Source organism: Thunnus albacares, chromosome 10 (assembly GCF_914725855.1).
Source record: "Thunnus albacares chromosome 10, fThuAlb1.1, whole genome shotgun sequence".
Taxonomy (NCBI): Eukaryota; Metazoa; Chordata; class Actinopteri; order Scombriformes; family Scombridae; genus Thunnus; species Thunnus albacares.
This window is the reverse complement of record NC_058115.1, coordinates 16,034,826-16,049,182: the sequence shown is the minus strand read 5'-3', so window position 1 is coordinate 16,049,182 and position 14,357 is coordinate 16,034,826. Positions and strand designations below refer to the sequence as shown.

At 35.5% G+C, this 14,357-nt stretch overlaps 1 protein-coding gene across 1 annotated transcript; it reads left to right on the top strand.

The window, feature by feature from the left end:
• Positions 1 to 526: 526 nt before the first annotated feature.
• LOC122990449 (serine/threonine-protein kinase Nek3-like) lies at positions 527 to 13,367 on the top strand. The gene is made up of 7 exons (XM_044363816.1): positions 527 to 629; positions 5,164 to 5,242; positions 9,379 to 9,470; positions 9,591 to 9,674; positions 9,798 to 9,907; positions 10,637 to 10,691; positions 13,264 to 13,367. The coding sequence occupies exons 3-7, from the start codon at positions 9,402 to 9,404 to the stop codon at positions 13,291 to 13,293; spliced, it is 348 nt and encodes a 115-aa protein (XP_044219751.1). The 5' UTR covers positions 527 to 629; positions 5,164 to 5,242; positions 9,379 to 9,401; the 3' UTR covers positions 13,294 to 13,367.
• Positions 13,368 to 14,357: the final 990 nt, after the last annotated feature.

Below are 14,357 nucleotides of genomic sequence, written 5' to 3'. Positions count from 1 at the left end.
TGGGTATGTACAGTTCAGTATTACAATTTAATATGGTATATTTTTAATTATGACAGTGAAAATCTGTATTTTATATTGTTTTTGGTTTTTATCAAAAATAGATCAAAACAAATTGGTAGGTGAGGGTGTTGCTGGAAATAGTTTTTGCTTTGTAAACTTACTTATCTTACTTTGGATAAAATAAATTAAAAGAATCATCTGAGAGTTGCAGGTCCTTTATGCAGTAAGGAGCTGGTTTTGCTTTGTCATTGTTCCTGCTTGTCTACTATGGGCTAATACCTATTACAGACTCAAATAGAGCAAAACTGCAAGAGGCAGTTTGTATTTTAACTTTCCATTAATGTGATTTCCATTTGAACATACTATGGACTGGGAGAATGTCAAAACAATGTTCCACAATTCTTGTCAAGGCAATAATATACTTTCTGTATATATAATATATAAAACAATTAAACATAACGTGATGGTTTGGTCATTTGTGTGTCATTAAGGAAATATCAACAAAGATGGGGAATGAGCAGAGCACCCTTGAGAAGAAAGGCTACAAAATAGAAGAATACAGAGGAAAGTCTGTTGTTGCCACAAAGGGAAATGATAAATTTCTCATAAAAAAGGTCGACTTATATGAGGTAAGTCAAGAATTCTTGAACTAACCTTATACAGTATATATTCATATATGAAATGAGTTATATTCAGATTCCAAAATAGAAATGCAGAGTATAATTGAAAATCTCATGATCAGTTTTTGTTAGTAAGTGAATTTTGAAATGAGACACCTATTGTAGTGACAAAGCCTGGCAAAGTATAAGCTCAAAATTGGTCACTACAAGAGATCTGAAACCAAGCCATACTGGATTTTTGGTAAATTACGATGAAATGATAAATGATAAAATATCGGTGATTGACCATTTCTTGCTGAAATTCACTTTGTACCTTTGACTTTTTATCAAAGAATTTTCTAACGCAGTTATTTTTTTGTATTGATGATTAAACCAGGACCACCCTTCTGGAACCAGGGGTACCTGAAATAGCTCCTCCAACTTCACATCTCTATGTAGTTGTTTAATAGTATGTTACATCTTCTACATCTATGTTATTTTTGGAACTAATTTTATGAAGTTCACAACATAAAAAATATGGCATTGAGTATCACCTAAAATCAATATAACAATTAAATGTCACATTTACCTCAGTAACGATTAATCAAACAATATCTTATAAAATACACCTGTACACAAGATTGTCTGTCCTCAGAGTGGAGCTCTTATTAGTTATTTGTACTGAATAAACAGAAAACCCTGGATTATGACTTAGTCATATTAATTTATTATATTCACTAGTTAAGAACACTTTTAGGTATTTGTTTGACCAGCTGTCTCATCCGGCCAGCAGCTGCAGCAGCAGCATCTCCGATGTCTCAGCATATTTCAAAATAGGTGTTATTTGGATAAACTGACCACATATTGGGGATCTAAATGGTTACTTTCTTGCCTGAAAAAATATTAAAACTTAATAAAGTGACATTAACCGTCCTATTGCAAACATTTCAACAGCTTTCAGCCTGGCTCTGCCATTACTGGTTTAGGGCAGTGCTTCTTCTTTTTCCTCTCATGTTGGACTGAGGGCAGACTGAATGCTACAGTGACTCACTATTGACTCTTGAGGTAGACAGTGATATTACGAGACAGGATGGGCATGGGCTTGCTGGATAGCATGCTAAGTTCAGTATATATTTATGCATCACAATACATAGACATCTTTGACATAACGTAGTTATTTCTTCACATTCTGTTGATAATTTTAGTTTAAAACTAAAATTCCGGCCAATGGTGGAATATGATGTTAATATAGGTGATTTTCCAACAATACACGTATGGTATGTAAAAACTGCAATGAGACATACTCATTCATTTCACCAAGATCGCAGTGCACTACTGGATTGAATTGGCCACACCCTCTACCACACCTTTCCTCCCACTGTGGTGCAAGGCAGCCACCAAGATAAGGAAAATACCAGTTAGCCTGCATTACATTGCACTCTATGCCCTGTGCCAATATGAAAATAGGGCCTTCAGAGTCTACAGACACACTAGCTGCTCTGTGAGGTTGTAGGCACTGGTGCTTTGAGCTAAATGTTAACATCAGCAATCCAGCATGCTCACAATAACAATACTCACACCAAGTATAATGTTTACCATGTTCACCATCTTAGCTTTGCTTGTTAGCATGCTAGCATTTGCAAAAGTCATTAGGATACATCATGTGTAGCCCATAAATGTCTTTACATGTAAGGTTGTCTATTGGCTCCAACATGGTCATTGTTTACATTTTCAGAGTTTGGCCTTTTGCTTAAAAAAAAAATATCCTTACAAGTTTGACAGAGTTTCAAACTACAAAGCAGGAATGCTATGAGCCAGGAAATCACCAAACCAAACCAAAAACCAAACCAAAAAAAAAGACTAAAAAGCTCAGGAGAGAGCTTGGCTTGGCTTGCATTGCACTAAGGTGGGAGGAGTGTAAAATCTAAGTTTGTGTTTTGCCTGATCATGTTGTGGAGTGAAAATGTGGTTCTCATTTTGGTATACTGTGGGAAAATTGCCTTTCCACCTCCTGACATCCCCTCATATGGCTTTAGGTGGCAGAGGCACACAGGCCTCTCCAAAATCACAAAATAAGTAAGAAAACATGTATGTATAAGTTATGTGTGTGTGTGTGTATATATATATATATATATACACACACATATTGATCACGCATGATCTTTTTGGGTAGCATCCCCTTTAAGGTAAAAATGTTAATTAAAAAATAAATAAAGATACACATTTATTATATATTTAACAGTATAATAATATAAACTGCATACAAAAATGTAAACTATACATGTTTATCATGCTTTATGTCATTGCAATGAACTATGCAGCTACTGTATTGATGCAGCATGTGGTCTGTTTGCTGGCATGCTAAAACTCAAGTGATTCAAGTAATATCCTAACATATATCTTATTCAAAACACTAATCTCTTAAATTTTGATAACAAATGAGTATTTATCAAAAACAGGAGTTTTCATCGCGAATCCATTGATACAGGTTTGAAAGTGGTCTGACTTATAGTTTAGACTCACAAAGTCCAGTCCAGTCACAATGCCCAGAGATTGCCTCCCCATTTTTTTACATTGTAAGGTGCGATGTGGCACTCCAACTTTAGGGGCTTACAAAATCTAAACGTTTGAGTTATTACAAAGTTTTTAACAACTTTTGTTCAGCACAGTGTCATAAGTCAGGAATTCAAGTTTGAAGCCGATACCATTAATGCCCTAGGAGGAGATAGCGTTTGTTCGGGGTCCAAAATTGGGGAAAAGTCGCACTTTCATGTGTGTATTGCGGACTTCCTGTTGGATTTAGGTCAGGGGTGTCAGTATATGATTTGTAGGTCTTGATGAGACGAATAATTGAGTTTTGGTTCAATCTCTCTACGACATTCCTACAGGCCATGGCGGCCATATTAGATACATAGGTGGCGCTCTCAAGCACATTTTGGCACTTTGGGGGTTAATTTTTACATTTTATCAAATTTTTCACCAGACCAGAAACATTTAGGGTTGAAGTGGCGGAACAATAAAGAAAGAAAGAAAGAAACAGAAGAGATACAAGAGGGTCTTCGCCCCTTTGGGGCTCAGGCCCTAATTATTAAATTCTTATTGACATTGTGGGTATATGTGATGTGCTGTTGTGTTTAGCTTTGTATTTTGTATTTTGTATGGTGTGTTCTGTGTGGTTTTTTTTAGGGACCGAGCCCAAAAGGCAGAGCACTACTGTAAAACAGTAGTCCTCACCTGAGGGCGAGGACCCTCTTTCTTTCTTATTACCCCACTTAAACCCTAAATTTGATCCCCTAAACATACTCAAAAACTCACCAAATTTGGCACGCACATCAGGTCTGGTGGGAAATTTGATAAAATGTAAAAATTAACCCCTAAAGTGCCAAAATGTGCTCTCTAGCGCCACCTATGTAAATAAAACCCATAGGAATCTCGTAGAGAGATCAAACCAAAACTCAATTATTCATCTCATCAAGACCTACAAAACACATGCTGACACCCCTGACCTAAATCCAAGAGGAAGTCCACAATCTCAATTTCAAAATAAGACTTTGAAAAAAAAGTGAAAAAAAGTTGTTAAAACTTTGTAATAACTCAAACAGTTTGGATTTTATAAGCCCTGAAAGTTGTAGTGCCAAATCACCCTTACAATGTAAACCAATGGGGAGACAATCTATAGGCATGAACTTTGTGTCAAACTGAGGCTTCTGACGTCTAAACTATAAGTCTGACCACTTTCAAACCTGTATCAATGGATTCGCAACAAAATTTCCTACTACACTATGGATTTTAATGTTAGATTTGGCCAAAGTAATGGGGTTTATGAGGATATTTCACAAAAGGTGTACTCAAAAATCCTCCTCTCTAACTCCTCCTAGTGATATCACTCCCTCAGTGCTGTGAAACATTCCGCAATACACACTCATTATAAAATCACAGGAGGAGCAAGAAAAAACTTTAAAACTCACACTCTAATATCTCAAAAACAATAAAAGATAGAAAACACATGTAAATTCAAGATTTGTAGGTCAAAGTCTTGTGACTCATTTAAAGTTCAAATTAAGTTTGTATCTAAAGCTATGTGGAAGCAGCAAATGATCAAAGGTGTGTTCGCTCACACTCTCCATTCAAATATATGAGTATTTTTCTGTGTCCTGCTGCAGTTACTCATTGTCTCTACAAACCTGACAGTACACATTTCAATCAAACTTTCAAAATAAAAGCACACCACACTTGTAAGAAATATCTCTCATTTTTAAAAAGCAAAATGATCTGATCCCAACGGGCCAGAGTGCGAGTGCTGCTTGCAGCTTTAATTGTTTTTGGTTTTTTTTGTTGTTTTTTGCTTTGTACTTTTTGTTGTTGTGCTGTTGTATGTTTTGATTGTGGGGGACTACGGATCTAAATTAGCTTTGAGCTAACTTCGGTGCAGTGCATCTTTAATGTTTATAACTGCAATAAATCATAAATCATAAATCATCAATAAAATCAAATCAAATACAACTTTGACCTGTCTGCTGCCATTCTGACTGCCAGGCCATTGCCTTTTTTTTTTTTTTTACAGACAGCTCTAATCTCAGAGATAGAAACCCTGAACAAAACAAACCATCCCCATATTGTGAGCAGCAAGAACTCCTTTGAAGGTAAGTTTTGACAAATCTGCTTCATGTTTATGCTCTGCTTAATGTTGTTAAAGGTTATGTCTGTTTGTGCACAAACAGATTGCACATAGTACCATAGTTGTTCAGGGTTTATGGGAAATAGTGTTTATAAAAGGCTGCTAAAATCCAGTTCATCCAATACACAATGAAATTTCAGAATTTTTCAAAAAACATATATTGGCTCTACATTGAAAAGTTCAACAAACTATAGTTAGTTAGATTTTTTAGCAATTTACTTTATCATAAATGTCAACTTGATTTTTAAGATTTTTGAGGTTTTCTTACTTCTGGAATAGAACTCCAATATTCTGGTTTCATTTCTGTTTACTATATGCTCAAACATGGGGAATAGTCACAATACCAAATTTTACAAATAGTTGCAAACCACTAATTTGAAGGACTGGCAGGTGTTGTGGAGTCTGTCAGCACTATTTGCTGTATTTCTGACACTTGCAACTTCTTCTAAAAATAGATGCATTTAAAAAAAATAAATTAGTGTAAACAATTTAATTAAAAATGGAAGCTTGCTAAGTGCTAACAACAACTCAACAGTGAGCTCAGAGGAAAGTACACAGCAAACTGAAGAAAATTAAATTTCTGATGTTACTGAAAACCTTCACAAATCTCACTTAATGAAGCGTTAATTTAACTCTGATGTGAGTGAAATCCATTTGATTTAACTTTTGTCAACATTTAGTTGGTTTGCTGTTAAAAATTCAGTATTAAAGTTGTTTTCTGTAGATTAACTCCAACAGTGTTATAATGATGATTATGAACTCCTCATGTAGTAGTAGTAACACCAAGGGCCCTATTTTCCGGCCAGTGCAAAGCCAGCACGGAGGCAAACATAGTCTTTATGCAATTTTCCTCAGGTGCAAGTCTATTTCTTTATGCATCTGTGCCTGTTTGGTAATTTCCTTGCACTAAATGAACAGATTTGCACAATACTGTCCTCACAATGAGTAGTCTTTATCCAAAGTTAGACAGTTAGCTAACAGTCTGCCGTCCTCCAATAGACACAAGTCATAACTTTCCTTGCATGTTTAATGAAGATCCACATTTACTGTAAAACTGCGAAGTGCAAACACAAATCAGAATCTGAGCAGTATTCAGAGCACTGACATAACTATGTAAGAAATAAAAAATGCTGGTTGCAGCTATGCTAGCCAACAATTAAGTCACCTCTAGACCTAATCTGCCACAAAACAAATACACAGGGAATATATCATGCATATAGTGTAAAGAAATTGGTAACACAAAATACTCATGTACAAATAGTGTCCAAGGCAACAATGTGCTCTCTACTCTGTCTGGTTAGCTCTGAAGGAAATTCCCTGTTGTGTAACTACTTCTGTTGAATAACTATTGGCTACATCAAAATATTTTTTTATGTTAATATGAACAAGAAAGATTTGGATCCACATGAATGTGATACCTATCTATGGATAGATATCATCAATAACTTATTGGTTATAATGACCTCGCACTCGACACTGCACTTCCTTGGGTCTTCAGCAATACACCTACCAAATGTAAAGTCAATCAGATGACATACAAACATACAGCGACTCTTTCCTTCATAGTTCGACTATCTAAAGGATTTTTTATGTTAATGTCAAACAGCAATGTCACTGGACCCGTGGCGGCTGGTGAGGACAGGGGAAAACCAACCCACGGCATCATTTTATTTAAAACTAGTTGGCTACTTAGCTATACTTTCTTATGTTCAAGTTATGTTATGTTCTTATGTTCAAATGCAGGGTCATGCAGACACCTTTAGAGGGGCAAAGATAAAAAGGGGCACATGGAACAAAATTTTAAAACACCATACACCAATATTTATGGCATAACCTGTTAAATTATAACAACTCATATTCAAACAGAATGTAACATAGAATATTACAACAAACTGCTAATAATACTATATCATTTTTTATGCCATTCACTGAATGGCATATAAAATCAAAAACAGACAACATATCACATGATTTACACGTGTTTCCTATGTATTTTCTTAGTATACAGAAATATATAAAGTACCACAAAGCTTATAATGTGATACAGATCTGTGTTGGTGTTAAGTGTGATAAGTGTTGGTTCACATCAAAAAGTATTAATGCATGTGTTAAATACATGACTTACACACTCTTATCTATATGCATGACATACAAAAAATAGCCTACAAAGCTGGTAATGTTAACACTGTTGTTACTCTAGTTCCTTTTAGTATTTCAAAAGTCTTAATTCTAGTCACTTTAAGCTTATTACTCGATATACAGCTCAGCTTAAACACAAACAAAGAAGAAATTCTCAGAAGCAAGCAGCCAGATGTCCTACACACTCATTCACAAATCACACAACATCAACAGGTGACTGAACAACCACTCAATTAAAAACTGGACCAATTTCAAATGAATCTGGCTCTTTCTGAGCCTGATTCAGAAAGAGTTACAGACAGCTCACTGTAACTCTTCAACAAACAAACTACTCACAGCACATTATATGATCTCTGCTGCATTCTTGTTAAGGAGACAAATTCACACAACAGCCACAGAGACATTTAACCATCAGAGAAGAAATTAGTGACCAAACAGACAGAGAAAGAGATGTCTTCTTCTTCATTTAATGGAGATGAAGTATCTATGTCATAATGTCCCATTGCATTTGTTGCCATTTGGTCATCTTGTTGTTTGTTAACAGAACTTTGTCGCTGCTTGTTAACCAGGCTGATTTTATTAGCAACAATTACAAACAAGCTAACTCTCCCGGTTGTTTCATTTAAATTATGTTGTTAACTTTCTATTGTTGATGAGAGGAGCTCACTTCAGAGGAGCAGCACGTCGGTCTGCCGTGTGTCCAACCTGGACAGCTGAAATCCATTCTCACCGTTAGCTTAACAGTCCTCAACAGTCCTTCCAGGCTGCTACGACAAGCTAAGCGTTGCGTTGGCTAACAGAAGTAGCTATCTACTGTTTGATGAAAAAAAGGGAAACGTAACAGCTAAACTGAAAAAAGGAAATTTGGACTCATGTTTAAAAGTAGTTCACAAATTGCACGTTATAATTTCCTTTTTAATATACTAATGTATGAATCTATCTGTGGCTTTACCGCATACAGTGGAAGAGAATTTCGAAACTGTCATTGGACCAGCGCAATGTCAATATTGCATTCTGGTTGTTGTTCTCCCTTGGAGTGTCATTTTACATATTTTGGCCAATAACAGATTAGCATGAAAAAAATGAAGTACATTGAATTGATATAAGAGATCCCACCCTAAGGAGGACAGCAGGAGCTCTCCTCCTCTTCTTTCCTCTCACCACGTCACACAGACTACCCTTTTCCCTCTTGCCTACCCTGCAGGTGTCCCTGTTGAATCATTTTAATTAGAATTTCAATAATGATTTTTTTCCAAAAAAGAGAGAAAAAATATTTTATAAATCATGGAGATCTGGTAATGGTTTTGATCTTCCTGTTGCCTTTCAAAAATAGAGGAGGAGCAACCTCCTCTGCCTCTACGGACTTCACATGAATATAGAATTTGAATGTCTGTGTGCCATGACAAATATTGGTACATGATTTGGATATATGAATGTGGTGCATGTTTTAATAAAGTGTGTTGTCAAGCAAAGAACAATTCTCTTTCTTTTGGCGTGTATGTTCACTTTTTATTGTATTAGATGTGATTTTTGAGATAATTGTATAACCATTTCACACTTTACAGTGTTAGTATGGAGGCAACACCTGTACAGGTAACAATTACACTTTAGGGAGTTCATGTCTAACACTGCACACTAGTTTTGAGCAAAGCTAACACTGGTTAGTGTTGAGGAGTGTTAAATTTTGACTACTCAAAGAGTCAATAATTACTCTAATACAGTGTTAAAATATCAACACTTTAAAAAGAGGACACTCAGTGGTGTGGGCACACATAGACACTTTTCAAGTGTTGAAATTAACTGCGATAGTGTTAATTTATATTAGATTGTTTTTCTGTGTATAAAATGTTTTGTATGTGTTTGGGAGGAGTATCTAACACAGGTACATAATGAAGATGATTCGCTTTAAAATGCTAACAAATTCTTTTCTTCTCCTCTTTTCCTTTGGTCATAATGTTGAAGATGAGGAGACTTACCATGTAGTGATGGACTACTGCCAGGGAGGGAGCCTTGTGGAAAAGATCAGAGAGAAGAGTAGAAAGGAAGAGTTTGAGGTACTCTTATGCAAAATGCATTTAAAATTCACATCAGTGAAATATACTTTAGGCCAGTCCATTAGTGTACTTATTTTTCAATTAACTGACAAACCTGCTACTCTATCATTTGTTTTCTAGGTACTGAACTGCATTGTTGAGATATGCGTGGCTTTGAGAACCATTCATGAAAAAGGCATCCCTCACAAAAATCTGATGCCAGAGGTACAATATATTTTACATAAACACTGATTAAAAGTGTGCATTTATTCAGAAAAAGTATTTTATTCAGATGAATACTGTAATGTTTTATTGACCTTTGGCTATTTACCTTTTCTCCTTTTGTAGAACATATTCCTAACAGAATTTGGAATAGTGTGCTTGGGCGGATTTGGAAATGTCCGTGACGAATATTTGGCACCAGAAGTCTTCACAGGGGGGACCTATGATGCTAAAAGGTAAAAAGGTTTGCACTAAAATGGGAAATTTACTTCAGCCACCCATCCAGTGTTTGTAAAGCTTGATTTGAGGGATGGTTACCTGTTAGCTGTCTGATATCTTTAGCTCTTCCATAGTCTTACCTTTACCTCTTAGGATTAATCCATTGATTATTTTTCAGTTGATTGATGAATAAACAAACAAATTTGCAAGTCTTATGGTTCTCTCATATGCTCATGCATGGGTTCCAAGTATGCCGTTTATTTTGATAAACATAATGAAAAATTATCTTCTGTTGAAAATTGCAGCTTGCAGGTAATTTGTTGCAACACGCCTCAAGTGTTTAATGTTACATTTCTGCTGAAAGCTACAGCTTTAACAGTAAAATGTGTTAAACAAAAACAGCATTACTGCACTTGTTCAGTATCACAGTTTGCATTGTATCCTGTTAAAGCTGAAATTTGCACTGCATACACATTTTTTGGCATCACTGGAAATGATACTTTTTTGATTTTGGATGGTGAAAAATCCAGCCAAATATACACGTTTCTCCAGCAGTAAATATATGTAATATTAGACAAAACAAAGAAGTTGTGAAGTTTCTTAGTCTCAACTAATTAGATAATTGATTTCAGAAATTTTTGTCCAATGTTATTACCTGCTTCATTATCAACATTACATTTTTAAAATGTATTTTGTGCTGTTATTATTACTACTAACATTATAATAACAATCATTGCTTTTTTTAGTGACATTTGGTCAATGGGATGTATACTCTATGAACTCTGTACCAGTAAATTAGCGGTAAGTTACTCAAAGCTGCATGTTATCAAAAATGTACACAAGTAATCAAAACATGAATGAGATTTTAAAATATAATACAACTAGGCTATGTATTCTGTTGTAAAATAAAATGAAAACTAGTATAAATAAAGAGGATTCTATTTAAAATAATCATGGATATTAAGATAGACTAGATCACAGAGCATAATCCAAAGTCCTCGATATTCTGTAATAGTTTTCCATAAGGCAAATATAGACATTGCTTCTCTGAAGTGTGTGTGTTTAGTGGACTTAAAGAATTGAGTTTAATGTTGAGTATACATCACATACAAACTTAAAATACATAAAGGGCTTGCCAATGGAAACCATATACATAATTATCTAAATTTAAAAAATCAACAATATTAAAATGAGAAAATTTGATATAAAAAATCAGATTCATCAAAAGAACAAATATACTGTCCATTATGTAGCTTCCACACTCAAACCTGCATGGAGGTATGTTCTATTGCACAAGACTTCTTGATAACAGTCATTCCTCAAAGTATAAAGTCAACATTACATAACTGTCAAAGTGCTTGTCTCTTTGCAAGTTTCTGTACATGTTTGCGGCCTACAAATCTGATATACTATTGATAACATAGTCATAATGCACAAACAGCATTATGAATACTAATGCATTGGTTGAGTGACGCATATTTTTGCCAGTTTGGTGGTGCGGATTGGCTCTCTTAACAGTATTAAAAAACCCTAATCCATGCATCACCACTAGACAATGTCATACATGCTACAATGACTTCTATCCCCAGCAGCTCAGCTTTTTACATTTTTTTTTTTTTTTTTTTAGCACAAATACTATGGTGAACTATCATGGAGGTATGAAAAATTAGATACTGCCCAAGCCTATAGTCCACACACATCTGACAGAAAACACATCAGTGATTTAGGGCCTTATTTTAATTTCTTTTTAATCGTGCAAGCTCAACGACCAGCACAAAGTGATAGGTCTGTGTTGGCATGTCCAAGTACACCTGCTATTTCTGGTCATGAATATGCAGCATTACAAGGGGCTAGTCAGTCAGTCATAATTCTACTGTATCTCAGATTCATTTCATAACTGATGTGTACAGTAGCAGTAGTACAGTAATAACAGTAGTGTTTACACAGTAATGCATTTCTGGAATAAAACATGAAATGCCACTCTTGTGTAGTGGAAACTACCTTTCCATGATAAAACGAATGTATTATTTCTAAGCATCAAGGTCAACCAAAGTGTCAAGGTCACTAATGAACTCAGCAATAATGACCAAATGGTTTTGAATATGATTAAAATACGAGGTGGAGTCTAGGAAAAAAGCTCCACAATAGGAGGAGTTGTGAGAAGCATATAATATGATTTTTTCGATGATTTTTCATTAGGTTTTTTATCCCCGGATAGAGGCCTTGATGTACTTGGCATTGCTCTTTATGCGCAGTAAATCTATTCACATTGAACTCTACCAGCTTCCAGTGTATTTTTCGAGTCTTTCTTTTATAAGTTTTGAGTTTAATGCTAAGTTGTGGGTGACCTGAAGATTTATTGGCCCATTTGAAGATTTTTCCATGACACTTGCTAAAAATAAAAATCAGTACCAAGTACCAAGTAATAACTGACCAGTGTGATGAGTGTAGATGTGTGTGTGTGTGTGTGTGTGTGTGTGTGTGGTTATTTTGAAGAAGTTAGCTGTAGACAACAGATATATTTATAGATTTATAGATAAATGCACATCCAAATCTTATCCAAAGCACTTTAAAATTTGCCTCTCATTCACCCATTCACACACACATACTTGCACACCCATGGCAGCAAGCTACCAATCAAGAAATCGGCTGAGAGCAATTTTGGGTTGAGTGTCTTGCTAAAGGACACTTCAACATGTCAAAAGGAGGAGCTGGGAATCATACAGCCAACCCTTTAGCAAAAAAAGCTGCCACCCTGTTTATATACATTTAAGCGTTATTCCATTATTGCTGCACATTTGTCAAATTATTTAGTTGGCCCGTGTTGACAATATCACCAAAGTGGCAGCAAAGTAATTTTGCATCAGAAGCACACTATTCTCAACGCAACATCAAAGAATGAAGTTCTACAAAAACACCACACCTTGCTTTGTGCTGCCTCATTTTAGTAAAAATCCCTGTCTGTGTCTCCTCTCACACTTGTGCACACTGAGCTGAGTACCAAAAGACCTCACAGGCGGGCAAATTTCAAAGTCAAGAAAATACTAAATTGCCGCTGTTTGCACCGGTCATTGTGCCACTACAAAATAGGGCCTCATACAATAAATTCCACAATCAAATTGTCATGTCTACACCAAAAACCATTTATTTACAGTTAATATCTCCACTGTCCATATCTTTGGTAGAATCTTTCTTTCTGTCTGCATTTGAGACAAAGATGTTCATCTCAGGCATAGAATAGCATGACTTTAGAAAGTAATATAAAAAATATGTTTACTTTCTTTAATAATAATTCTCCTTCAGTTCTCAGCAGAGACCTCAATCAAGCTCATTCCCGAGATAATTAAAGGTCCTTGCCCATCTCTCCCAGAAGATTTCTCACCAGAGCTCCGTGAACTCTTGAATGATATATTTAATAAAGACCCTCAATCAAGACCAACAGCCACTGAGATCCTGCAGCATCCGATTATGATAAACTGTCTCACAGAAAAGGTATGACAATTCCATAAATACAGTATAGACCTGACTGTCTAAGAACACACCGTACATGTCAAATGTCCTATTTTTATCTTGTCAACTTTCTGTTTAGGGCTGCACAATTCTGCTGTCTTTGCATTAGCAGCGATATCAACAGCATCAAACAGCTCCTAATTTCCTCCTAGATCTGAGTCAAAGACGATGAAGTGCATGCGTTACAAGTAAAGCAAATTAGGTAGCTATCAGCGTATTTAACTACCAGTGTTTTTATTTAGGCTGTTGTTACACACACACAAATCCTAGGTGAGGAAATAGGAGAGTTGAAAAATAAAATGAGCTAGAGAAAAACAAAAAAGCTTTTTTCTTTCTTTACCAATTGATTGGAGGTCCAAGAAAAAGTATAAAGCTTTATATTTCATCTTAAACTCAATTTTAATTATTCAACTAATATTTTTATTTATGTATTCATTTATGTAATTGACTTTTTATTTTGTCAGTTTTGGGACTCCATATAAGACAAGAAACTAGACTATTCTTAGATCTAGCGCTCCATGCAGTCACACATTAAGTCTGGAAAAAATGCAATGTGTCCTTTACCAGTAATGATTATATTGCTTGTTCTGTCTGCATGAATGCAATACAGACTGCAATAAATAGGCTATTTAAAAAATAATGTCATAAGAGAAAATCTTGATCTCATTTCTGAGAGGAAAAAATTATGATTCTCATTTTAACCAGAATCGTGCAGTGCTATTTTCCAGGTAGAAAAAAAATACTACTGAGTAGGTATGTAGCTTCTTAATAAATGACTTGTGCCTCTCTTGATCAGTTGGAACTAATGCTTTTTCAATAGAGCGGAACAATGGTGAAAGAACTCCAGATCAAGTTGGACAAACTCAGGGATGTGGCTGACAGTTTGGAACGTGTGCACCAGGGCGCCACCATCGGAAGTCTGGCAGGAGGAGTGATCGTAACAGTGGGAGGGATTAC